At 53.0% G+C, this 26,954-nt stretch overlaps 1 protein-coding gene across 1 annotated transcript in view; it reads right to left on the bottom strand.

Annotated features, from left to right (window-relative positions):
* HCN4 (hyperpolarization activated cyclic nucleotide gated potassium channel 4) overlaps window positions 1-26,954 on the bottom strand; it is a 95,149-nt gene that overhangs the window by 17,463 nt on the left and 50,732 nt on the right. The window contains exons 3-4 of the mRNA XM_041418712.1: window positions 20,723-20,884; window positions 11,725-11,943 (exon numbers count right to left, since the gene is read on the bottom strand). Coding sequence (XP_041274646.1) covers window positions 11,725-11,943; window positions 20,723-20,884 — 381 coding nt within the window. The remainder of the gene's footprint in view (window positions 1-11,724; window positions 11,944-20,722; window positions 20,885-26,954) is intronic.

The following is a 26,954-nucleotide window of genomic DNA, read 5'->3' as shown; positions in this document are numbered from 1 at the left end:
ACACATGGAGTTAATGCTAATTATTACCTGGCTGGAGGCTAATTACTACAACACAGCCCCAGCTGGGAGCAGGGCTGAGGAAGGAGTGCCTGGCTGGGAGTGTCCTCCCAGGAAACAGGAGAGTGCAGGGTGGGAGCAGGAGAGTCCAAGTGCCCCCAGGTGTTGGAATGCAAGCCCCTCAGGGCACAGGCCCAGAGAGAAATCCAGGCTCAGAGATTGAACTGAAACCACTAGAGAAACTGAGATATATGAAGCCACAAAGTCGAATAGAAATATAGATTTTAGCTTTTAGTAGAAACTTACACTAAGTGCCTTGAGTATCTAAAAATCTGCAGCAGACAGCAGAGACTTTTTTTGTCCTTAGGCACAATTCTACCATAGTGGAGGTATTTCCATAAAGTTATCCTACCCCAGACCAAATGGAAACTTAACCTGTTCACATTTTTTAGCTATAGTGTTCCCATAAACAAGAAAAACTAACAGAAATACATAAATAGTTCTGAGCAATACTCTAGTAATGTTGTGTAAAATCTTACAACCAGTAGTATTAGGCCATGATTAGATAAAAAGAAAAACTCATTAGTTTATAATCATATTTAACCTACACTTCTGTATGCTGGATACCCTTCCTGCTCACTCAGTACCTACTTGCCTACTCAAGATCCCATTTAGTAGTTGTTTCACTGCTGCTACCACACCAGAGATAACACTGTATCCCTTAGAACCCTCCCCTTCAGAAGATCTTAGAATAAAAACTTGAGTGTGGCACAGCAGCAGCGTGTTCCTTGCACTCTCACCTAGGCTGAATCACAAACCCACACCCAAGGAAGGTTTTTCCATGGCAGGACAGCGGCCAGCTGGGCTCCAGAGCTGTCACAGAGGTGCAGCCCCAGGGGCACAAACCCTGCCCTGGGTGTGGGCTCACAGCAGAGGGGCACACCTGGATCAACACCCCAGTTATTGGGCTGGAGCTGCAGTCCCAGCCTGCTGCTTCTCCCCTCTGTGCTCCTGCCCACCCTGCCACGATGGAACCTTTGCTTTCCCATCACTTTCTTCTCTTTTCCTTCGCTCCTGTGCCCCAAGGATTCACCCTAATCCCTCCACATTTTCACCTGGCTCATATTTCCACAGAGTCAGTTCCAGTGGAATAGAGGGCATGCTCTGACTGATGGCACAGCAGCTTTGGGGATGGATGGTGCTTTCTGTGAGTAAAGGACACCTCCCCAAGGGCCAGGGCTGTACCAGGGTCCTGCAGGACAAGGTGTGTGCAGGGAATGGTCACGCTCCTTTCACTGCTGGCAGTACAGGACACAATCCTCAGTGTGCACTGCACTAATTGCTGACAAAAGGACTGTGCTGCTCCTTTCCCAGCCCTATTTCCCTTCTTCTCCCTGATAAACACGTCCCTGAATGTCCCTTTAGTGCAGGAGAGCCTGATTAGTGAAGTTGTGCCCATTCCAGCCCCGGGTCCTGCTCCAGGGACAGCCTGTGCTGGCACTGCCAGCTCCATCTGCAGCACGCAGGAGAGGGCATCACTCCAAGGAGCCAAAGTGGCAGAGGGGACACTCGGGGCTTCCTGGCATTCCCAAAGCACAGGAACTGCCTGGAAATACTCCTGACCCCTCCAGCCTGACCAAAGGCAAGGGAGTCCCCAGCTCCAACTGGCCCTTTGTCACCTGCGTGGCTCAGGCTCCGCAGGGATGGCTGTGGCAGGACAGGATGTGCTGGGTGCCCCGAGGAAATGAGGCAGGGAAAGGAAGGGAAAAGCAGCAGCAGAGTGGAAGACAGCAGCTCCCTTGTGGGCAACTCATCCAAAGAGAGTTTTGGAGGTTATAGTGTTCCAAGCAGAGGGTTTTGGGATTTTTGGCTCATCTCACCACAGATGTCTCCTGCCACTGGAGAGGCACTGCAGCCTGAGACACCCATGGGTCCTGGCAAAGCAGGCACAGGATGTGTGGGACTCTCACATGGAAAGGGAAATCATGAGGCACGAGCTTCTGCTGACTCAGGTTTATTAAATTCATCTAAAATCCACTAAGAACTCTGCTTGCTTTAATACTGCATTTTTGTTGAATAAATGATTTGCCAAAAATATCCCCTTAGGCTCTCAGCTTTAGAGCAGTGACCAGTGTCACCAGGTGCCTCTCCTCACCTGCTGCAGCCACATGCCCCTGCCCCTGTCCTCTGCTCCACTGGCACTTGCTGTCCATCTTAACTGCCCTTTGCTCCTTGGGAAAAACATCCCCACGCTCCAAAAATGCACCAGCACGGGCTGGATGGGGTGACTGGGACTCTGCTTATTCACCACTGAACGTGGATTTATGGCTTTGTAACAAAGAGCAATAAATTACTGCTCTGCAGTGTCCCCAGGGCTTGTCAGAGTCCCCTGTCACCGCTGTCCCCAGATAAGGCTCCCAGGGAAAACAGGACAAATTTACTTCCCCACGAATAAAGGTGCTGCTTCCCATTGCAAATGGAAATCAGGGTTATAAAAGCAAGCTGTGAGATAAGGAACCATCATTCTCTGTCATGGTTAAGGAGAGGGAGATCTTGTCTCTCCTGCCTCTGCTGGTGCTCCCTCCTCTCAGCCACGAGGGTTTTGGGGCCCTCAGCTCTCCCTTGTGCAGAGATGGGGTCAGAATTGAAAGCATCAACCCCTTCTTTCCACGTCTGGAAACTGAAGATTCACTGGGGTTTTCCCCCTTCCCTTGGAGCTGCTGAAGGCCCCACTCTTGTGGGGTCAGGCAGATGATGCCACGCTCAGCTGGCCCTCTCTGAAGCCACTTGGTGTCCCTTTTTTGCCTTCCATCTGTGGCCAGGCCTCCCCTGACAGCCCCTTGCCCTCCTCCCTCCTCCTCCTCTCTGCTCAGCCTCCCACTTGTCTCCCTGTCCCCAGCCTGACCTGTGCTCAGAGCTTAGTGGCCTCTCTGAGTTCAACTAAAAACACTCATTTAGGAATTATTTAAATCTCTCTGAAGACAATTGTGCCCATTTAAATCCCAGCTCATTTTCTTAAGTCTGTTTTTCCTCAAATAGCCCTTGAAGGAGGTATTAATATATCAAAAGGAAACCATTCAGCTGAGGATTTTTGCTCCTCTAGCTGGCTACTTTCCCTCCTCTCTCACCACTTCCCTCCCCTTCTACCAAAGCTCTGACACTCATAGCCCAAAGAGAACTGAATATTTTTAACTCCTTCCATGCCCTCAATATCCATCAGGAACCCTCCTGTCTCTGGCAGGGACAAATCACTGAATAGTGATCACTCAACCCTTTCCTTGCCCCAGTTCTGAAGGTGAAAACCACCAGGTACAAGGGGGGACTGTTTGGGTGTCCTGTGCAGGGCTCCACAATCCCTGAGGGTCCCTTCCAACCCTGCACATTCCATGATTCTGGCACTGCTTGGATCCTTCCAGGATTAGCCTGAGATCACTGTGGCACCGGGTTTAATCCCAGTCACAAATATCTCCACATCTGGAGCCCACAGAAGTCACCAGAGATGCACCTGTGGAAGGAAAGGAGGCTCCAGAGGAGCATTTCAGCTCAGAGAAGGATGGTGGTGCTCTGCCAAGGCTGGGCTGAGCCACACTGTGCACTGCTGGGGCTCTCCAAGTGGAGCAGTGCTCCTCAGGAGGAAGATCAGCTCATGGGATTCACCTGGGGCTCTCCAAGTGGAGCAGTGCTCCTCAGGAGGAAGATCAGCTCATGGGATTCACCTGGGGCTCTCCAAGTGGAGCAGTGCTCCTCAGGAGGAAGATCAGCTCATGGGATTCACCTGGGGCTCTCCAAGTGGAGCAGTGCTCCTCAGGGGGAAGATCAGCTCATGGGATTCACCACATGGAGGCTGCTGACAGGTCACACTGGGATCTTTGGTTTATTTTCCCTGATGGCTGATTAGGAGTCAAACAGTGCAGCTCCCCAGCATTCAGGAATCATCAAACCCAAGGAAATGCTGACTTCTGGGTTTTTTTCTCTCTTAAGCCATTCATATTGCCACCCTTAGGATCTATTCTATCCTACAGCTTACTCCACATGAGAATGGTCATTCTCATGGAGTCACCAACTGCGGGAGGGGTTTAAGGGAACAACAGAAGTTCTGTGACAGAAACCTGGGAGCTACCTCCATTCTGCAAGAGCTTTATGTGATGTCCTGGATGTGAGCCTTTCCAAAGGCTGGATTCATTGATTCCTGTACCATGGTCCTTGCTCACTTTGCCACCAGAAAATGAGTTTTAAATGTCACCTCCTGGGAAACCTGGAACACTTTTTCCCTTACTGCAAAGTACCTTGGGGAATTATCTCATCCAGGGTTAGGCTCCTGATCTCCTGCTGTGGTACAGACAATTCCTGGAGCTTTTCTCCCACTTTCTGTCCACATTCCTTGCACTGGGGATGGCTGTGAGCTGCCTCTCTCCCATCAGCTCCCGTTCAGGCAGGGATTTTGGACAATCCCATTCCTGTTCAGGCAGGGATTTTGGACAATCCCCTTCCTGGGCTGGGAGATGGCACTAGGCTGAGCAGGATCAATAATGAGCCTGATTAAACCCCTGTTTGCCTCTGACCCATCTCTGCTGCTCAGGGCTCTGAGGAAAGCAGATGCAGGAGCTGTGGGACAAATCCCTCTGCATGAAATGTTGTGGTCTAAGGTCTAATCCTGTGCATGCCAAGGGAATGCAATATGGACAAATCTGCACATCAGGGCTATGGAACTGCCTGTTTTCCCTGGGAAAGGCCCTGAAGGGAGTGCCTGGCCGGGCTGGAGGGGCCACACCCTGCCAGAAGGCACTAGCAAGCACAGGGCACTTCTGGCCATGGTCAATCCATCTTTAGAAACATCACAGGACATTGTGGAGATGGCAGGTCACTGGAGCCACACATCCAGAATGGGACAGGGCAAAGGGATCAGCAATACTCTCTGCAGAAGAGCAGAAGAGGGGGAATGAGGTGAAACGTGCCCCCAAAGGCTGGAGATGGAGGGTGCAGTGAGGGACCAGCACTGCACATGGTGGTCACAGGGCAGAAGGACCTGTCTGCCTTCCAGGCCAGGGTGGACATGTCACAGTCTGAGCTGTGACCCCACTGTTTCTGACAGTTTTACAGCCCCAAAATGAGCCTGCTCTCAGGAATGGGTAAACCAAGTTGAAGTCCACCAATGGCATATTGTCCTGCAAGAGAACTGCTCAACCCTGGTCTGGTTAAGGCAATTTGCACCACAAGACACCCTGCAAAGAAGCCATGAGGTTTTCATTAAACAAACATTTCTGTCTTACAACCAACCCAGGATTCTTTCAGGGAAAGGATTAAATAAACCTAAAACAACTGACACAATTTCTGAGTTTCTGGCTGAGAAGAACACCCCATTACCTGTTTCTTACATTCTTTTGGCTCTGCAAAGCAGCCAGAACCCCCTGACTGCAGAAAAGCAAAGCTGCCCTGGGGCAGTGCTGGGACCCCAGCCCCAGGGCACAGCAGGGGCCCTGACACAATCACTGGAGCCATCGTTTATCAGCCTTGTTATCAGCCCAGGGAGCTTTGACTGACAGTAGTGTTGGACACAACAGTGCTCAGGCCATCTCTCCACAGAGGGAACAAAAACCCAGTGCTGGCATGACAGGATAAAGCCAGGCTCTCCAAACTTTTTTCCAATTAGGAAATTTGATTACATTTTGCATTTGATTAAGAGCTGCAAACACCTTTAATTTCTGGAGTGCTGCACTCCCTGCCCTCTCCTTCACACACATTCCCCAAGGAGTGAGGGAGCTCTGCAGCTCCCCTGACCTCCACCGTGGGTGCTGGCTCAGGAGGAGACCTCTCCAGAATCCCTGTGAGCTCAGGGAATGTGGGGTCAATCCCTGAGAACTTCCTGGTGACCAATCCTCTCGGGAATGTCACTTCCAAGCCTGCCCAGAGTGGCAGAGGATGGGAAGTCCCCCCTGCCAGCTCAGTGGCAGGAAGCAGTGGGAATTGTGGCAGTGTGTGCCCACTGCAGGCTCCCAGAGCACCACAGTGTGTCTGTGCCCCTGGCTGAGCCAGCCCTGAGCCCCAGCAACCACCACAGCTCCAGCAAAGGGTTAATTAGCTCTGTGGGCACGGTGCCAGGCTGGTGGGATTATCCAGGTAGGATCTGTGCCCCCAGGTCCCTGCACTGGCTCAGGGGAGCAGCAGCAGGACTCCAGCTCCTGCCCACAGACAAAGCAGATCTGGGATTCCCATGCCAGGGGCTGGATCTGCATCTGGGCACTCAGCAACACCTGAAAGGTTCTCCTCAAGTCAATTTGTCTAAATATTCTGAGGTTAATGAGACTCTGGAGCTCTGCAGCACCCTGGAGCTGTGAGTTCCACAGCTTCATCATGGACCATAAAAAAGCCCAAATCACTCTTTAAACTTGTTGCTAATAAAACTATTATTTTACTATTAAACTAAAACTGTTATTTTATTATTATTATACTGGTGTCCAAGAAGGAGCAAGGACTGCCTGAGCCCCAGGACAGGTCCCCAGCTCTCAGAGCAGTGGGCAGACCAAGGGCACTGTCTGGATTTTCCCCCAACAAATCCTGGTCCAGCATCCCCAACAGAGATAGAACATTCCAGTTGTTTTATTTCAGTCTTTCCCATGACTAAACCTTGCCCAGCTTCTCTTTGCTGAGTTCAGGGTGCTGACAGAAGGGCTGAAATGTTCCAGCTGCACAATGAAGTGCTTGGATAGGCAGAGCAGGGATCAGCTGTGGGCTGTGCAGAGGTGTGAGGAGCTGAGGGGTGATGGCAGTGCTCTGCAGGGCTGCCGAAGTGATTCTCTCTTCAGTGTCCCCCTGCAATCCTGCTGCAGCATGTGCTGCTTCAGGGACACTGCTGGGTAACACTTCTGATCTAAATATGGTAAAGACCTTGGCCATGTTTCAGAGTTCTGCTTTGAAGAGAAAAGGAACCCCTGAACATTAGGATTTCCATAGGAACATTCTTTGGGTGCCACTGTGAAGCTCCCCTGGGCTGGGGAGCCCAGGCAAAGAGGCTGTGAAGAGCCTAATGACAAGGGAAAGTGCAAGTCCCTACCCAGAGTCAAGAGTATTTTAAGAACAAGAGGCACTGCATGGACTGCTCAGGGAGGAGGAGGAGTGAGGAAGGAGTGAGGAGAGCAGATCCTGAGGGGAGATGAGGATCTGGAAGGAGAGATTAGGGCTTTAGTGGCTCTGCAGTGCTGACAGCAGCAAGCTCTGCCTCTCAGGGATGCCTCAGCTTTAGCTTTTCTATTTTTCAGATTTAGTGTGTGGGTCTGGGCTTCATATTATGGGATGGTGAGCTCTCTGCACAGAGCAGGGAGACAAAACAATTCCTGCTCTAGCTGGGGACCAAGGACAAACGATCCAGATCTCAGCCCCAAGAGCACAAACAGCGTGGACAGAAGAGAGAAAAACAAAAAGGATGGGACTTCCTGGGCTGGAGCCGTAATTGGACAATTAGCTCCAATATGCTAATGACCCAGAACTTTTATAGAAGTGTGAGACCCTGTGACCAGTTGTCCATTTTTTTGTGGCCATTTTGGGTTGTGTTGCCCAAGGTGGATCCATTGAGGCCTCTTAATAAATCCCTACTTTATTCTTTAGCTCAGTCTAGCCTCTGTTCTAGGTCAGCCTTCACAAGGCATCACTGCAGTCCCTGCTCTGGTGTTCCTGGGGAGCTGAGCTTCCCTGCATCCACTGGGATGGGAGTGACCCTGACTGGGATAGATGAGTAATGTGATGGGTGACTCTCACAGTTAAAAGGCAAATATTATGTACATGTTAAGAGAAGTTTTACAGATTTATAGTTAAGTTTCACCCCCCACCTTGCATTGTTATCAGGGGGGTGGCCTCGGTTTGGGACATTTGGGAGGGTCAGCTCCTTACTGTGGCAGCACCTGATCTCCAACTGAGATTTAAGGAACTGAACACCACCACTGGACAGGGAGGAGGAGTTGACAGACTTTGGGAGAGCTAAAGGGTTAAAAGGCAAAACCTCCATTGTGTGGGTGAGCAGATGGTGGGAAAAATCCTCTGCTCCCGGTGCTGTAATATTTTCTCTGTTAGGTCTTCTGTTGTATTTTTGATGAAAGTTTGTATTGTTTAAAAGGTTTTAATAAACCTTTTACATTTTTTTGGAAGTGAGCACCATTTCTCACAATGGGGGCTGAGCATCCCTGCCCTGCTCCAAGGAGCTGCAGAGAGCAGCACCATCCCTCTCCCCAGCCCTCAAGGTTACAGAGCACTGGGGAGGAGGAGAGGGTGTGCATGGTGACTTGACAGAAATACTAATCCAGCTGAGCTGCAGGATTAGGGAAAGAAATTAACAGGAGAACCTGCAAAAAACATGAACATAAGAGGCATATCTGGCTATTTATTCCTCTCCTGGGCAGGGAACAGTGTTCCTTTGATGTGAGCCACAGTTACACAGCCGGGGGGGGAATTCTGCAGCCAGTGATGAAGTTAAGGCTGGAGCTGATCCATGAACACCTGCAGAGGGTCTTGTACCCCTGCTCCTGTCCTTGACCCCCTCCACCAGCACCTGCATCAGCTCTGGCACTCATGGGCTGAAAAATAAGTTCTTTCAACCTACTAATGTGACAGAAAACGAATGTGGGAGAAGAGATGAGCTCAGGGAGTGTCTGGGAAGCCAGGAGGGCGTGCCCAGCTGAGCACAGTGGCAGAGAGCCCTGGGTGAGAACAGGCTCAGTTCTTGGTCAGAGCTGTCACATCCATTCAGGTACAACACCACACTGCACAACAGCACCTGGGGACATTCTTCTGCCAGAATCCCTCAGGAAGGAGCTGTGGTGGTGGTGTCTCACATGCAGGAAACATGCCAGGATAGTGTGGAGTTAAATTCCAGGCTGAGGTTAAGAGAGAAGATCAGCTCCTGATCCTGCTGCTGACTCTCTGTGACCCTGGGAAACCCTGATGGGACAGACAGGTCCCTTCTCACTTTGCCTCTGGGGCTGGAGGTCAAACAGTCCCTTCAGAGAGCCCATCCTAAAGAGCTGCTCCCATTTGGAGGGAGGCCAGGGCTGGCCCTGCACCATGGCTGTGCCCCCTCCATGTGCTGGGAGGGCTCTGTGCCACAGGGCACTGTGCCCTGGTAGCCAGGAACCTCAGCAGCCCCTTGGCTTGGAGGGGGGCATTCCCTTTGAACTCCCCACGGTTCCTGCCTCCCCAGGGATGCACCCAGCTGCCCTGCCTTGCACAACCAGCACAGCACGAAGTGAGAGGTCCAGGAGGAGATTTTGACAGGGATTGAATATCCCTGTGTTCAGAGACTCCAAGGCAGAGCGAGACAAGCCTGCTCCTGAAGCCAACAGACAGCACAGCTTGGCTTTTATTCCTCTTTTCCAAAGCCCTGCTTTTCCAAGGGAAGAACCAGTGGGTCTGGACAATCTGAAACCTCCCCAAAAACTCACTCCCGAATCTTGTCCTGAGGATCCCACACAGCAGAGCCTCCCAGGGCAGTTCCAGCTGTAACTTCCTAACCTACTCTCCTGTCTGTTTGTGCTGTTCCTCTCCCTCTCCACCGTGTCCCCTTCCTTGGCCACTCCCAGCACAGCTCCCGAGACCCCTGCAGGCTGAGCTGTGCTGAGGGACAGGCAGAGCCCACAGGGTACTCGGCAGAGGTCTCTCAATTGCTGCTGGCTTCTACCAATCAACCTCCAAACTTGTTGAGATTCTCTCTCTAATCTGCTTCAGCAGACACTTTGTCCCAGGAGGACTGAACTAAATTGAGTTGCAGGGCTGCAAATCACGCAGCAGCCTCATTTTAATCATGGCTATTCAAGTGCTAAGGAATGCACAAAGTAAATACATATTTGTTTTTAGGCCATCACTTGTCCCATTTGCAAGAGGAAAATGAATGTACTCAATCCCTGAGGCTTCGATCCTCGCAGGATAACTTGGGGAATGAACCTGCCATAGGAAATACACCCTTGGTTCAATCCTCTCCCTGCTGCCAGAGCTCTTCTCCTGGCTCTGTTAACCCTCTCACTCACATCCCCAGCTCTAATGAGGCTTTAACACTTCCCACTGTGCCTGCCACCCCCTCTGCAGTCCCTGCTGCCTTCCTGGGCACTGATTTCCCTGAGCACTGCTGGGATCCGAGTGCCAGGGTCAAGCTGTGCCCTTGTGTGAGCGCAGGCTGGAGCCAGAGCCCGGAGTGCCCAGTGCTGCAGGTGCAGTGCTGGCTGTGCCAGGCTGGCCAGGTGGTTGGCTTTGCAGATCAGTCCTTGACTTCTGTGCTACTTCAAACACATTTGAATAAATACTCTGCATCCCGAGATTTGATCAGCCTGCACTCCCAGTGCTGCAGTGTCCTTCTCTTTGGCGTGCCCTGCTCTCTGTGGGGATCAGCCTGGCTCAGCTGTGACACAGAGCTAAAACTCTGGATGCTCTGGATGTATGCCAGGCCTCCACACTCTTCTCCTGGGCATTCCCCCTCCTTTAGCTCTAGCTGTAGTTTGGGATCTTCCCTATGCTCCAAGCATGAGTCAACCTCCGGTCTCCTTTGCTCTCCCTCTCTGCCCTGCTCTCCTCCCATTGTAATTCCTGTGTCTCAAACCTGTTCCAAGGTCATCCCACTTCCTCCCTGAACTTAAAAATTCATCTGAGCAGTGCCTGCTGGTCACAGTTTCCTCGCTTGAATCACAGCTCCCCTCTCACCTAAACTGCAGCTGGCAGGGTCAGAATAGGAACAATTCCTCTTCTTAATCTCCAGATCAAATGTACCCACAAGACCCTGGCCATAAAACCTCCCCTGCCCCACTAACTGAGAGCAGCTGCAATTTTTGGATGCCTTACCCAGCTCACAGGTTCAGTGACTGTGGCAGTGGCAACCTGATCAGATGTGACATTTGTGGCTGTGCCCTCCATTCTGCAGACCAACAATGGTGCCATTAATTCCACAGCTACCTGGGGAACCTGCTCCAAGCTCCCGAGCCTTGGTCTGGGCTTTGGGGGTTGTTCTGCAGCTTCACTCAGGAGCACAGGAGTGAATAATCTGGATACTTTTATAGAGAGCACTTGCTAAACAAAAGCTGCACATTCTGGAACACTCACTTGGGGTTTGAAACAAGATGTGGGAAAGGAAGAAGTGACTTAAAATTTCAGGTACCGGCGACATTGATAATGGTGAACAGAGACAGGCAGAGACAACAACAACCATCTCCCTGCCCTGCTGTTAGCTGATCCTGCTGCTGTTTCTCCCTGAGGGGTGTGGGAGTGCACGGATGGGGATGAGTGGCCAAGGGGCAGCAGCCCTGGCTTCACAGACAGTGCTGGCTCCCTCCTCACAGCAAGGAAACCACCCCAGGATCCTCTCAGACAGCACAGAGACCACCCTGGCTCCCCTCAGACAGCACAGAGACCACCCTGGGCTCCTCTCAGACAGCACAGAGACCACCCCAGGCTTCCTCTGGATAGCACAGAGACCACCCTGGCTCCCCCCAGACAGCACAGAGAGCATCCCGGGCTCCCCCCAGACAGCACAGAGACCACCCTGGGCTCCTCTCAGACAGCACAGAGACCACCCCAGGCTTCCTCTGGATAGCACAGAGACCACCCTGGGCTCCATCTGGACAGCACGGAGACCATCCTGGGGTCCCTCCTGATATCACAGACCACCTCATTCTCCCTCCAGACAGCACAGAGAGCACCCCGGGCTCCCCACAGACAGCACAGAGAGCACCCCAGCCCCAGCAGGGCTGTCCTTACCTTCTCCTGGTACTGGCGGCGCGAGGAGTCCAGGGACTGGATGAGGGCGGTGGCGTGGCCGATGAACATGGCGTAGCAGGTGGCCCCCACGATCATGCTGAGCATGGTGAGCCACACGTCCGACATCCCCACCGGCGCCTGCTGCCCGTAGCCGATGCACAGCATGTGGCTCATGGCCTTGAACAGGGCATACGAGTACTGCTTCCCCCAGGAGTCGTTCTGCAGGGACAGGGCACAGCCTTAGCATGGGGACATGGCTATGGGGCAGGAAAGCACCCCTGGCATTGCACCCAAAAATCCCTGTCAGAGCCACTTTGATGTGTTACACAAGAAATTTAATTTTTTGGTGGCTTGGAGGACTGGGGGGGGCAGGGTCTTTGAAAGCAAGGAGGGCTATGGAGTCTCAAGCCACAAACCCCTCAGAGCCCCCCATAAACTCCCATATCCCTCACAAAGCCCCTACCTCTCAATGTCCCCATAATTCCCATATCCCTCACTGAGACCCTACACCTCAATGCCCTCACAGCCCCATAACTCCCATATCTCTGAGACCCTACACCTCAAACCCCTCAGAGCCCCTACAACTCAATGCCCTCAGAGCCCCCATAACTCCTGTATCCCTCACAGAGCCCCTACACTTCAATGCCCCCATAGCCCCATAACTCCCATATCCCTCACTGAGACCCTACACCTCAAAGCTCCCAACTGAACCCAAAAATCCCTGCTGGAGGCACCTCGACACAAGAAATTTACTCTGTTACAAAAGGAATTTAATTTGAGAGCCCTCACCGCCCCAGAAGCCCAGCTCAGTCTGTTTGGAAAAATAAGCCCAGATCCCAGATCTGAGATCAGCACTTTGGCCCTGGTTTTTAGAGACTCCATGTGCTTTTTCCAGCAGGGAAGGCAGCCAGTGTGCCCTGCTGGTAACCTGGGATAAACCCAGATGATGCACTGGGAGATCTTCACAAAGACCCACGTGTGGGAGAGGGAACTGAAGGAAATAATTTCCTCCAAGGGAAATGGACTTGAACTGAGAACTATAACAGAGAGCCTGAGCAAGGCTGCCAGCAGCAGGATCTGAGAGTGAGGAAAATCACTGCTCAGCAATTTAGGAAATGGCCAGGGTCCTTGGTCATTACCTGGAGAGATGAGAAGGGCAGAAAATGAAGTTGGTAATGTCTGGACAGCAAGTTCTTCTCAGTGCAAAACTGGGCTTTTTCAGAGAGCTGAGGAACTACAAATGGTCTCATTTGAGAGCAGCAACGTCCTGCCAGGAGAGAGTGCTGAGACACCTTGTGCTCTCCTGCAGCTCACACAGGCAGCACCTCAGCACGGCACAGAGAGAAAAGCCAGCACAAGTTTTCTGGTGATTCTGCTTAGCCTGAGCTCATGGAACAGCTCAAGGTGCATTTGCCATCCTGTGGGTATTATCTGCCAGCAAGTTCTTGCTGTGAAACCTTGAGGAGTAACTGCTGTGGCATCACACATGGCTCCTACAAGGATGTGAAAATGCCTCTGCTGGGTGACACTCGTGGCAGCACTGGCATTCCTCAGCTGCTCCCTGTTCCTAAAGGGGCCAAGGTTATGGATGGAGCTCTGCAGACACAGGTGCTGTGGCAGCTTGGAAGGTCACTGCACAGGCCTGCTGCTGGCTTGTCAATAAACAGGAAGTTCTCCTGTGACCTCCATCCAGAGCACCAGTGGCCAGCAGTGCTGGGAGCTCTGGAGCTCACTGGGCACCTCCTGGAGGTATCTCAGCACGGCCAGGGGGGTGGCTGATGACCTCCCTGCAGACAGCCCTCGGTGCCACTGATGCCCATGGAAACTTCTCACTGTCCTTACGGAGAGCAAACAGTGACAAAGCTGGCTGGGAGCTGGGCACAGGGCTGGAACCTCTGCCGAGGGCTGGTGCTTGGTTAGGAGACAAGCACACAGACAAAGCCAGCTGATAGCATTACCTGGCCAGATTCAGTTTCATTATGCAAGACAGGCCTGATTCCCACTGCAGCAAGAAGGGCAAAGCCACAGAAGTGACAGCAGAGCTGACAGGGGAGCAGTGGCACAGCCACAGCCCAGGAGGGACTGCTCCTGCTGCCGGTGCCAGCCTGTCTGGGCTCACCTCCCAACAGAGCAGGACCTGGAAAAACGACCCTGCAGCCAAGAGAGAGGGGCAAGAGACAAAGTGGCCATTGGTGATTGCTGCTGGCTGTGCCCTAGACTCGTGTGTGAGGAGCCCAGAGGTGCTGCACACAGGGCAGGACAGGGCACAGGGAATTTGTCCCCTGGCCAGGGCACAGGAAGGGTCACAGAGGTGTGAGGCCAAAGCAGTGACCCCTCCTGTTCCCCTGCCTCCAGGCTGTGCTGGGGCTCTGAGCCTGGCCAAAGAAATGCTGGGTACCCCCAGGTTTTGTGGCATTTTTGGTTTCCACCCCCAGGTTTTGTGGCACTTTGCAGACTCACTTCTGCTCCATGCAGGCACTGGGCCTCTCACAGCTGCCACAGGCACCCTGCCCTTCCAGGAGCCCCCTTCCCTCAGCCCTGCACTCCTGGCACTCTGAAACCATGGCCCTGCACTCAGGGCATGGCAGCTGCTGTGACTTCCCTGGCTTTAGCCCATCCATTGTCCCTCATCCTGACAGCAGCAGGCAGTCGTCACATTTGGCCATTTTGCTTAAAATGCTGCATCCCTGCAAAGGTGGGAGCACACTGCCAGTGCTACGGAGTCTCACAGTCCATGGTGCTGGGGCACAGGGAGCAGTGCAGCTGCCCAGACCCATCCCCTGCTGAATGAATTCCTTTCCCATTCCTCACTGGCTGTTGCAGGAATGCTGCTGCCCTCTGAGTTCAGTGTGGCAGTAGTTTAACAGGGCAGCACATCACCACAAACCTGAGAGCAGGGACAAAGGAAGCTGAGGGAATTCCAAAGGGAATCTGGGCAGACAGAGCAGTAATAGCTGAGCTGGAAAACTGGCTGCCAGGCTCTTTAGTGGCTGTGAACATCTGGGTACCAGGCAGGCTGGAGGTTTAAAAGCCATTCTTCCAGCAACTTGCTGCTCAGGAGTGCTGTTTCCAAGGAAGCTTGCCAGTGTTTTGTAGGAATTAGTCATCCAAAACTCTGCCATCCAGCATGCCGAGCCCCTGCAGCCTGCACAAACGCTGCTGGCTCCCTGGGAATTGCACAGCTCCGAGCCCCAGCCCAATTCCCAGCAGCAGCAAGGCTCCTGTGAGGACAGGCTGAAGGATGACAGACTGGGGGGTGGGAGCTGCAGGAAAACACAGAGCTTTCCAAACAAACCCTGAGCACCCAGCTCTGCTGGGAGAGCACGTCAGGGCTGCTCAGAGAGAGGCACTTCTGTGAAGGGGAAGCCTTTCAGAGCAATTACCTTTAGGGTACCCAGTGTGAAGAGCACTGGATGCTCTGTGATGATTCTTCACTTACAGGTCCTGGTACCTCTTCAGCTTTCAGGTTTTTTGTTTCCCACGGGATGAGCAGACAGGTCAAGCCCACAGCACTTTAGGCCAGACTAGAAGAGGTTCCAGATGCAGTGTGGTCACGGGTTTATCAGCACCAGGTGCCTCACACTGCCACAGCTCCTTCCTGTAAGAGCCATACCCTATCTAACACCCAACTACACCAGCCCCCACGGCAGCAGGGCTGAACCACTCCACAGATACTGGAGTGGCTAAAATGGCCCATTAGGGCAGGGAAATGAGGCCTTAAACTGCAGGGGGAAAATGACTCCTCGTTAAGCAAATCCCAAAGCATGCAAAAGCAGAGCTACAGATCTGTGCCTGTTCACAGTCAAGAGGGGGTTATCTCAGAGGCACCAAGAGACTTTGCAAAAAGCAGTGAAATTACTTTGAAGCAGTTTCTCAGACTGGTTTGTTTTTAACATCCAGTGCTGGGTTTCTCTGGCATTAGAGACTGGCCTGCTCAGATCCACCTTTGAATACTTGGAGGCAATTCCCTGGAACACTTCAAAGGCACTGCTGGGTTCTGTAGTACCTTACAGAAGCACCTGAAGGCAAACTGTGGTGTCTGACAGAGTACTTTGGTTCCGATGTACATGTGAGTGTGCCTGGTTGAATCCTCCCTGGAGAGGAGGAGTGACATGGAGAAGTACTGGAAGTTCTTGGGATAGGGGTGTAGTCCACCATGAACACCTGGAGAACTCAGAAGCTGTCTCTGACCATCTCTGCCCACCCCTGGAACTTCTGGGCAGAGAAAACACCCCTCCAGATCCAGTTGGAAGGGTGGGAGTAGTGGGGGAACACATGGAGATGACAGGTTAAACTTCACTTTGGACAGAACCTGCCTGTTCCAGGCTTGTTTCCAAGGGAAGCTCACATGGCCTTCACCTGACAGCAGGGATCTTCTCCAAGTACCCCTGTCCCAGTGATCCCAGGCAGCCTTTCCTGGGAGCCCTCCCAAGAACCCTGTGCTCCTGGAGATCCAGACCTGGGCACCCCCACCTTGCCTGGGCTCTTGGTACCTGTAGCCAGGTCTGTGCACAGAGTGCTTCTGCCTCCTTTCCAGGCCTGCTGCTGTGCCCACCTCGTGCTGCTCCCAGCTGGCCTCCCTGGGCAGCCCCTGGAGGTGCCTGGCACCCTGCCTTCCCTGGAAAGGTCAGTATTCCCAGTTATGGGCTGTTCTGCCTGCCCACCCTGCTTTGGACTGGTTTTGGCCACAGCTGGGTAGGGCACTCCCTGTGCCTGTCACCCTGGGCTCCAGGTTCCCACCCCATGGCAAGTGCTTCTGCTGCTCCTGAGACTTTCTAGAACATGGAATCTCCTGCAGATTCCTGTGCCTGTCACCCTCAGGTGAAGCTTCCCACCCCATGGGAGCAGCACTGCTCCTGCTGCTCCTGACAGACTGTCCAGAACATGGAATCTCCCTCAGATTCCTGTGCCTGTCACCCTGGGCTCCAGGTTCCCACCCCATGGGAAGTGCTCCTGCTGCCCCTGACAGACTGTCCAGAACATGGAATCTCCCTCAGATTCCTGTGCTTGCTGAGGGAGGGCAGGAGGGATGAGCTGGCCCAGAGGCTCGGGGGGAGCTGGGAATCCCAGCAGATCTGTGCAGGATTGTTCTCTGCCACACTCTGCAGCCATTCCTCTCCCCCTTTCCATCAGCAGCCCTCGGCAGGGTGCTGTGAGCAGGGAGGGGCAGAGCTCCACGGGAATGTGTTCTGCTGGAGGGGAGCTGATCAGAGTTTGCTGCCTGGCCTCAGGGACCTCTGTCCTCCCTGCAGGGTGTGTGGGTTCAGCACAGCACCCAGGAGAGGAGGCCACGTGTTCCCAGCAGCTTTCGGGGCTCAGCAGAGTTCAGATCTCTGGGAGAGGAGCTGCCAGGCCAGCTCTGGGGGAGCAGCACGCACTCTGTAGCTGACTCACCAGTGTTTCCACTTTTAATAAAGTGCACTGCAGGAAAGCTAATGCTGAAGCCCCTGGGATTGGGAGTCAGCAATTAATACTGCAAACATCCTGCCCTGCTGTTTCAGGAGTCAGCCAGACACCCACAGCTTCCACGGCTGTTGAAGATGGAACACGAGGCATGTGGAAAACACCCAGATGAACCAGACTCGGGGATTTGTCGAGGCCCTGAGATGATTTTGGCAACACCAGACCCTTCACAAATCCCCTGGATGAAGATCAAACCTTTAGGAAACAGATGGGAGGTGATGAATCTTCTTTCCCTGCAGCATGGAAATGAGGGCTGGTTTTATGGAGTGCCAAGTGGTGGGAAACCCCGGAGCAGAGGAAGAGCACCACGAGCACGCTCACAGACAAAGCCTCCAAAGCATCTGGACCTCACTTCCAGCTCCCCTTGGCTGCAGCAGCTTCAGAAGATTCCCTTTTCCCAGATTTCTGGCTCCTGTGTGCGATCAGGGCAGCCATGCACCAGGATATTTGTTTATCTCCTCAGAACTCACACCAGGCTGGTACAGAATGTCCCAAAATCCCTGGCACAGAGGCCACCCTGGCCTCTTCCCTCCCAGCTGTGTCCATCACACAGAGCCATGCTGGAACCTTCCATCCACATCCTGCCACCAAGGCCTGAGAAGAGCCCAGAGCTCCAGTTTCTTGTTTCCTGACTCTGTGGCCTCTCTCAATACTCCCCTCCAGATTAGATGTAAATTGTTTCACTGATATTGCCACCCACATCCACTGCTGGTCCCAGTGACACGCCTGGAAATCTTCTCAGGAGATTAAAGGGCATTATTGGGAGAAAAAAACCTACTTTTTTCCCCAAAGAACTACTGCACTCTTTGTTAAATATTCCAAACCCAGGCTATTTTGGGGCTGGCATATTCCCACACAGCTTCTGGAGTGGAAGCCCCCTGAACTATAGGTGGGGCATCTCTCCAGTTCCTCATCCCACTTTCCTGAGGCTCCATTTTCAGAGATAATGACTTTTTTTTTTTCACTTCTTTTAAGTGGAACAAAAAAAAAAAAAAAAGGTGATTTAGCTGCAGGGAAGAAGCAGAAAAAAAAATCTCCCAAGGCAAGTTTAATTCCCAGCTTCAGAGGCTCTCAAGGCTGGGAAGACAAGGCTGCAGCATGAGGAAAGCTCTGCTCTGGATAGGAGCTCCCTCCCCTGCCCTCCTGGAGCCTGCTGAGCCTTCCTGCCTCTGGAATGCATCCTGCCCCCTCTCCCCAGCCTTGCTGCTAAGATTTGCCTTGGCTAAATCTTTTCTTCCTCTGTCCCATGTCCTGCCACTTTTGCAGACCCCTTCCCTTGACTACAGCTGGCAGCTTCAAGCACCAGCTTGCACCTCTGCCCCGAGGGAGGGATGGATGGGGAGAGCCAGGAGCTGCTGCTGCCATCAGCAGCCAAACGTTGGCATGAGGGAATTGTGGTCCAAATCTGCTGCTCTGAAGCCATCCTGCCATGGCCAAGTCACCCCCAGGATGGGATGAGGCCACCTGCACCTCTGAGCTCCCTGGCATGAGGAGCTGAGCGTGCTCCTGGCCCCGAGCAGCACAATGGGGTCCCAATCTCTGACTGCTCCTGCCACAGAAATAAAGCAAAGGCAGCATGGGGAAGGCCAGGCAGCTGCTGCACAGGGTGTTGTTCTGCCAGAGATAAACAGAGGGTTCCAGGCTCCAGAACTGGCAGTCTGGCAGCAGCAGGAAGAGAACCATTATTGCAGAGAGCAGAAATGAATAAATAAACAGCAAACAGATGACTTTTCCATGGATGCTCACTCCTGCAGGCACGGGCAGCCTGTGCCCACAGCCCAGCACGTGGGAGGCATGGCAGGCTGGCACATCTTTGATACATTTTACATTTGTTCTGTTCTGCCCCAGTGCTTGATTATTTCCTTTATTCAAGAAGAAATTGGCTGGGGGAATCTGGAGGTTAAGAACTGCAATAACAGGCAATTTTTTAAGCTTTGTCAGTTTTTGCTGCTTAATCAACTGGACATTGTCCCTTTGAATAAAAGCTCCTGAATTCTCAGCAAGATGGTTGAAAGGTACAATGAATTTGCCCTGCCTTTGCCATATGGTGTCAAACTCCCTCCCAGCAACAGCAGGGCACAGCTTGGGATGGCACTGGGCAATCTGGCTCCTCATCCTGTGACCGCGGCTCACTCCGGGGTGGGTGGGTGGTCACACCGACCCTTCCAGGGGGTATGGGGCAAAGGGACCAGCAATGGGAATCATGGATCAGCCCCAGCCCTGTCTCTGGGACTCCATACACTCAGATTCCAGCGGGAAGCAGTTTCCATGCCTGCTCCTTGCTGCTCGGTGCCAGGAGAGGGAGCCTGGCTCCTGCCTTCCGCGGCTCTGCCCGGGCCGGTCATGCTCCGAGCCCCAGGACCGTCCCTGCAGGACCTGCCTCCCTGTCCCGGGACTGTGTCCCTGCAGGACCTGCCTCCCTGCCCCGGCTCTGTGTCCCTGCAGGACCTGCCTCCCTGCCCCGGCTCTGTGTCCCTGCAGGACCTGCCTCCCTGCCCCGGCTCTGTGTCCCTGCAGGACCTGCCTCCCTGCCCCGGCTCTGTGTCCCTGCAGGACCTGCCTCCCTGCCCCGGCTCTGTGTCCCTGCAGGACCTGCCTCCCTGCCCCGGCTCTGTGTCCCTGCAGGACCTGCCTCCCTGCCCCGGCTCTGTGTCCCTGCAGGACCTGCCTCCCTGCCCCGGCTCTGTGTCCCTGCAGGACCTGCCTCCCTGCCCCGGCTCTGTGTCCCTGCAGGACCTGCCTCCCTGCCCCGGCTCTGTGTCCCTGCAGGACCTGCCTCCCTGTCTCGGGACTGTGTCCCTGTAGGACCCCCTGTCCCAGCACTGTGTCCCTGCAGGACCTGCCCCAAACCCTGGCACTGTGTCCCTGTAGGACCTGCCTCCCTGCCCCGGGACTGTGTCCCTGCAGGACCTGCCTCCCTGCCCACAGCGCCGGGGAGCGGTGGGACGGCCCCGGGGGATGAAAGGAGGAACGGGAAGCTGGGGGATGGCAGTGGGTCCTGCAGAGATGACACCCAGGGGCTGGGTTTAGGGCTGAGAGATGGGATAGGGAGCACAGCACGTGGGAACCCTGCCCCTCATCTCTGAGCTGGTTAATTAATTTTATATATAAAATACACATACACACACATATATATATACACACATATATACATACATATATATATACACACACACATATATATAAATATATAAATAAAACATATTAAAATATATTTCTATTGTATATTATATATATTTATTATATGTTATATACTATGTGATATACTATATACTATATATTATCTATTATATGATACGTTATATATTATATATTATATATATTATATATTATATCTATTTTTATATAATTTTCGTTATTTATATTTAAATATTTATTATGAGCTGATCAAGGGGATGAAACATGCAACACCTGGTGTTGGCCTCACTCTTTGGAAAGAGGCAGTGGGAAGACAGTGGAAACAGGGGGAAAAGACAGACCAGGGCAGAAAGGAGGAGCCCCGAGCAGGTCCACGGGCTCTGCGGCCGGCACTCACCACCATGCGGTTGAGGGACACCCAGCAGTCGTCGGGGAAGTCCTGCAGCATGGGCACCAGGAACTGCAGGCAGCCGTCCCAGTGGCACAGCAGCAGCATCATCCCGATGAGGTTGAAGATCCTCACCACGGCGCTGGCCAGGTCGTAGGTCATGTGGAAGATCTGCAGGCACACAGGGCAGTGAGATGGCAGCTCCCCCAAACAGCCCCCAGTGTCATTGCACACCGTGCCAGGCTCCAGAACCCTGCTGAAGGGACAGGAAAGCTGCACCAGCTCAGCTCAGGCATAGTGTGCAAGCAGAACAAGCTGAAAAACAGCCTAAAAACCAACATACAGAACCAGGCAAGCAGAACCAGCTGAAAAACAGCCTAAAAAACAACATACAAACTCATCATCAGTCACCCCTCCTGCCCTGAGACTTTGCCTTCTAATTTACCATTAAAAGCTCCATAACTCCTTCTGTAAAATAAGCTGGTTGCAAATGTTTCTGGACTATCAGCTGCTTCTCAGGAATCAACTCTATAATTCTATCTTTTAGCTGCAATGCCCTTCTTTGGTTTCTGTTCTTGCTGGGTACGTGTTCCACAGTGACCCATGGTGGCATCTGCCTTTGTACTGGATGTCAGCTGCAGTCTCTGCACGAACCAAATGCAACAAGGAACGGCCTCCAACTCAGCAGAGGCTTCTGGAAGAGGATCTGATTTATCTCTTTTCTTGTGGTCCTTGTATTCTGCTTCTATACCCCTGCCCAGGTGGACAAGGAAAATGGAACCATGGCAGAGAGGGCTGGTTTCCCTCATCTGTCAGTTCTTCACGTGGAAAATAAAGCTGCAAACACAACTTTCTTACAGGTCAGAAGCAACACAGCCCCTGATCCACGGGGGTTCAAGTGTATCACCTGGGCATCACCTTCCAAGGGACATGAGTGAGTGTCAGGGTGGTTTGTGACACAGGGGACAGACAGGCTGTGTGATATGTGCCCAAATCCATACACCTCCTGGCTGCTCCAACAGGGACAGTCCTGCTCCTCCCCTCACCATGGCACTGTGTGCCTGCCACCTTTGCCCACACCACAGATTGGCCTCTCATCCCACAGGAAGGCAGCTCAACAGCTAAAACAGCAGAAACCTTTGTTATCAGGCAAAGGAATTACATTTTTCCAGCTGGAATTGCTGCTGTTGGTGCTGGCTGTCCAGCTGGAATGTCTATCTCCACACCAGCCATGCCCATCTCAGAGTCACAAGCCCACAGTGATGCCCATGTGCCCAACCCTTGCCAGGAGGGAGCACGAAGGATGCTGGAATCCAGAAGGATGAATGGTTTGGATAACTGCTGCTAACTCCATTATTTCCCTGCATCCAGGCTGGAGCCCACACTGCCAGTGTGAGAAAGGCCATTTGAGTGATCTTTCAGGGCTGAAAAGAAGAATATCTCCAAAATCCAGCATGAAAGGCTGTTCTAGGAAATCCAGCTCTCGCTGCTGACTCAATAGGTCAGTATGAAAGCTGAGCACGTAATTCATACAGAATAATTCCTCCTGGTTTCCTCTGTTTTCCTCCCCCTGCAGAAATGATCACACTCATTTAGATAACCCAGAGCGAATCCATCCTGTTGGAATGAGAGCCCGGGGCTGTGCTTTTAATGAAGCTGGAGCAGCAGTTTGCAGAAGGATCTTTTGTGCCACCGGGGTTTTTATGTGCTAATGACTTTTCCTCTCACACCTCCGGCTGTTTTTCAAAGAGCTCCAGCCCTGCTGTAACCCAGGGAGCTCCAGCCAGAGGCAGGGAGAAGCCCTGTCAGACTGAGGTAGGACCTGCCGTCATCCCTTTAATAGATGAAAAGCGGACAGGGAAGAGCCCGAGGGCATGGATGGCTCAGGGACCAGGTGATGGATATGGAGCTTCTGAGAGGAGGGTTGGGATCCATCCTAGTCAGGCTTCATTTGGTGCATGCGGAGAGGGGAGAGGGTGGATTCAGCTCCTACTCTGCACTGTGGGAACTGGACTGGAACCCCAGAGCCACTGGATGGGAGCAGATCCCTGAGGGTGACACATCTGGGCTGTGGCACCTGAGAAGGAGCTCAGGGATTCCCAGGAGTCATTATCATTATGAACTGCAAATGTCTGAGCTGCAGGTGAGACAACTCCAGTTCCAAATGTCTCAGGAGTTCCCAGCTCCTGCCCACTCCTTGGAATACATTTGCATTCCCATGCAAGAGAAAAGCAGAAGCACTCCTGGTGCAGGAATAACTGTGAAGGGCTGGGAACAAACACCCTCCACTGAGAAGCTCCTCCTGCAAAGAGGTACTGGTTTCATGGAATTCTGACCCAGAATTCTGGCCCAGTAATGGCTCACCAGGGAGAGGAGGGCCAGGAACATTCCAGAAGAGCTGGTCCCTGCACAAGCACAGGAATGTGAGTGGTAACTGCAACCTCTCTGGTTTCCATCAGGAACACTCGGGACTTTGTGTCCTGTTGTAACACAACCCAGGCTGAGTCCCAGAGCATCACAGCTCCTTCCACACCAGCACTGCCTGTGCTTGCTGACTTTCTGCTGCTTGCACTGGGGAAAAGGGAGCCAGGAGAAGAGCAGAGCATGGATTCCCATTTAAAGGATATTCTTGGATAGAGTTAATATCTCTGTTTTTTGACAGACCAAAACAAGCTCTGGCTTCAGCACCCCTGCTACAAAATCAGTGCTGTCCTTCCAGCCAAAGGACACCTTGCAATTCTTATGGAAAGGACAGCTTGGGAAAGTGGGAGGAACAAAACTCTCCTCCAAAAGTCATTTCTGGTTATGTAAGAGCTCCATCTTGGAAACTCCACTTATACAGAATGAGCTATCGGGATCCTATCAGAAGGAATGTGAAATCCTGTCAGCCCCAAATAACTGTGCAGCCCTCCTCCAAGCTCAGCACCAGAGCTGGAAGGAATCAAGGACACCTTGGAGAAGTGGGGCCTGGCTTTGGCAGTGGCTCCAATCAAGGCTGTGTGGTTAATTAGGTGTGCTGGTCTGTGCTGGCACAAAGGTGCTGTCCAAACCACAGCCAACACCATCCCTCTGCTCCAGCTGGGGCGCCAGAGCTGCCCTGTCCATGGCACATCCTGGGGCAGTGCTGTGCAGGGCAGCAGCTGCTCCAGGCACACCCTGCCAGGGCCAGCCCTTGGCACAGCCCCTGGCCCTGACCCTGCTGGCACAGCCAGGCTGGGGTCTGACTGCACAGCCAGGCTGGGGTCTGACTGCACAGCCAGGCTGGGGTCTGACTGCACAGCCAGGCTGGGGTCTGACTGCACAGCTGGGCTGGGGTCTGACTGCACATCTGGGCTGGGGTCTGACTGCACAGCCGGGCTGGGGTCTGACTGCACAGATGGGCTGGGGTCTGACTGCACAGCCAGGCTGGGGTCTGACTGCACAGCTGGGCTGGGGTAGGACTGCACAGCCAGGCTGGGGTCTGACTGCACATCCGGGCTGGGATCTCACAGCACATCCCTGCTGGCTTTTCACTTTCTGGAGGTGCTGTGCCCGGAGCTGAGGGGCTTTCCCAGGGCTTTGGGGGCCCTGATACAGAGGCATCCCAATGATCCTGGCTGAGGCAGGGCAAGCCAGCAAACTGAGCACTGGCTCTGGCAGGACTCACTGCCATCCACAGGGCTCCTGAACAGATTCTGCTCCACAGGAAAGCACTGAAACTGCTTGTTGCCCTTCACTACTGCACTGCCAACGTGGCAGGAATTCTGTAGCTCCATATCCTGGCTGGTCCTGAGCCAGTGCTGGTGTCTGTGCCCACACCATGGTTAATATACAACTATGATAAAACCCCTGGGGATAATCAAGGAGCTGTGACACTGCTCCAGCTTAACAGAAGCAAAGAACTTACTCTTCATTTACGGCTTAAAAAACCCACAGACCTGAGAAGGAAATACAAATCTCAAAAGAGAATCAAAACAGTCTCATATGCTGTTGTGAGTGCTCCAGGGTCACAGTTAAGGCTGTTCTGCTGTGAGGAAAAATGTGTTTACTCACATTTAAGAAGAGTATTTGTGGGCTGTGAGGAAGAAAGTTGACATGTCTTTCAGTCTGCCTTTCTCTCCTTGGCTTTTGAAGATAACAGAGGTAAAGATCCATTTTCTTCACAGAGGCATTAGCTGCCTTTTCAAACCTCAGTGTTAATCTCTCAATAGACTGGGGATAGGTGGGTGCTGTGAAGAGTTTTTCTGAACCTCAAATCCAGTTTAGCTAGATTACTGAGGGTGGCTGTGCTGAGGCCCTGCAGCAGCAGCTGCTGTGGCTCTGGATCACCCAAAACCACTCATCATGTTTAGTCCCAAGACCAGCCTGGACAATGAGCTCATTCCAGCCAATGTGCAAACTGAAGGCAGCTCACTGAAAAAAACTGTGATTTGGGGATCAGTGCCAGTTCTTGTGGCAAATGTCACCTTCTGCACACCCAGGGTGAGCCCTGACTGACACAACTCACTGAAGAGGGGAAGGCTTCGGGAGCCTTGATGAGCAGACCCGTCCTGGGAAGCTGCAGCAAGGGAGAGACAAAGAACACAGAACTGGCAGGGTGGGCTTCCCCAGGAGGACAAACCTGCCTGGGCACACACAGGGCACTGAGGCATGGGAGCCCTGAGCATGGCCAGGGCACACAGAGCCTGGGAACACGGAGCAGCCCTGAGCACATCTGGGCACACAGAGCCTGGGAACACGGAGCAGCCCTGAGCACATCTGGGAACACGGAGCAGCCCTGAGCACATCTGGGCACACAGAGCAGCCCTGAGCACATCTGGGCACACAGAGCAGCCCTGAGCACATCTGGGGCACACAGAGCCAGGGCACACAGAGCCAGCCCTGGGCACACCCGGGGCACACACAGCAATCAGGGTTGGCAGGGAAAGGGCAGATCGCCCAGGAATTCCACCTGTGGAATGAACCCACCCTGCTGGCACACACGGTGTTTCAGCAAGGCAAAGCAACATCTCAGCTGCTCCTTGCCCTCTCCTGATGCTGCTCTGGGAAATGCATCATCCCCAGCTCCTTGCTCCTTCCTCACCCTCCCCAGCTTCCTATTTATTCTCTCAGTGATGTCACACTTAAACTGCGTCAAAATATAATCCAATTTGACTCCAGGAGGTTTCCTGTCCTGAGCAACTCCTCAGGTTTTGGTCTTTAGGAAGAATGGACACATTTTTACACTTTTCTTTCTTTGGAAGAGTGGACAAAATGATCTTCTGGCCACTAAATTATACAAAGATAGAAACTCCAAATTTCCAAGGCGACTGTTGCTGCCAACAGGCTGAGCTGGGGAAGAAGGATCCCTTAAAGGAACACAGCTGGGTGTACTGACACCTTGGGATCCCTTCAGAAGGAGCAGCACTGGGTCAGACCACAATAACCTTTGCTCTGTGGCCCTTGTTTCCTACTGTCCTTTATTAAACTTTAAATGTTCATGGGAGAGCGAATGTATTTTTAACAGCAATAACCTCTGCTCTATGGTCCTTTGTTTCCTATTGTCCTTTATTAAACCTTTTAGATGTTCACAGGAGAGTGAACGTGTTTTTAACAGTAATAACCTTTGCTCTGTGGTCCTTGTCTCCTACTGTCCTTTATTAAACTTTTTAAACGTTCACAGGAGAGTGAGCGTGTTTCTCACAGACAGCTCTGGGCTGTGGCCAGCACAGCGTGCCTGGGACAGGGAGGGAGCTGGGATGCAGACTGTTTGGGCCAGGGCTGGCAGCAGCAGGCATCAGATGGGCTGAGCAGGGCCGGGCTGTGGAGCACAGCTACATCTGCAGGCAGTGTGCACACCCCGGCAGGGGCTGGGGCCGTGCTCACCTGCTTTCTGCTGTGCCAGCAGCCAGCCAGAGCCAGAAGATCAAGTTTTAGATGAAGGCGAGAGTTTGGGGTTGATTCTGTTTTTCTGCTTGCCTTGCACCGGGTGACACAAGCAATGTCAGCAGAGCTGCCGATGCTGCCGGGAGCCCCGCCGCGATCACCGGGGGCAGGGCCGGCCCCGCCGCCCGCGGCAGCCCTGGAGGGGAGCGCGCCCAGGCCCAGGTGTTAGCACAGATAGCCAAGCACATTTTACACTCCAAATACAAAATCCTCCGTGCTGCCGTGGCAGTTTTCCTCTGCAGGTCTCGGGGGCTGCGCTGACGCTCATCTGCTGTGTTCCCAATGTCCCTGAGCTGTGCTATCCCGGAGGGGCCAGCAGGGCACGGAACAGGGAGAA

The sequence above is a fragment of the Onychostruthus taczanowskii genome, unplaced genomic scaffold, assembly GCF_017590055.1.
Source record: "Onychostruthus taczanowskii isolate IOZ18803 unplaced genomic scaffold, ASM1759005v1 scaffold6, whole genome shotgun sequence".
Taxonomy (NCBI): Eukaryota; Metazoa; Chordata; class Aves; order Passeriformes; family Passeridae; genus Onychostruthus; species Onychostruthus taczanowskii.
Note: the sequence above shows the minus strand (reverse complement) of the source record. Positions and strands in the feature narration are given on the sequence as shown.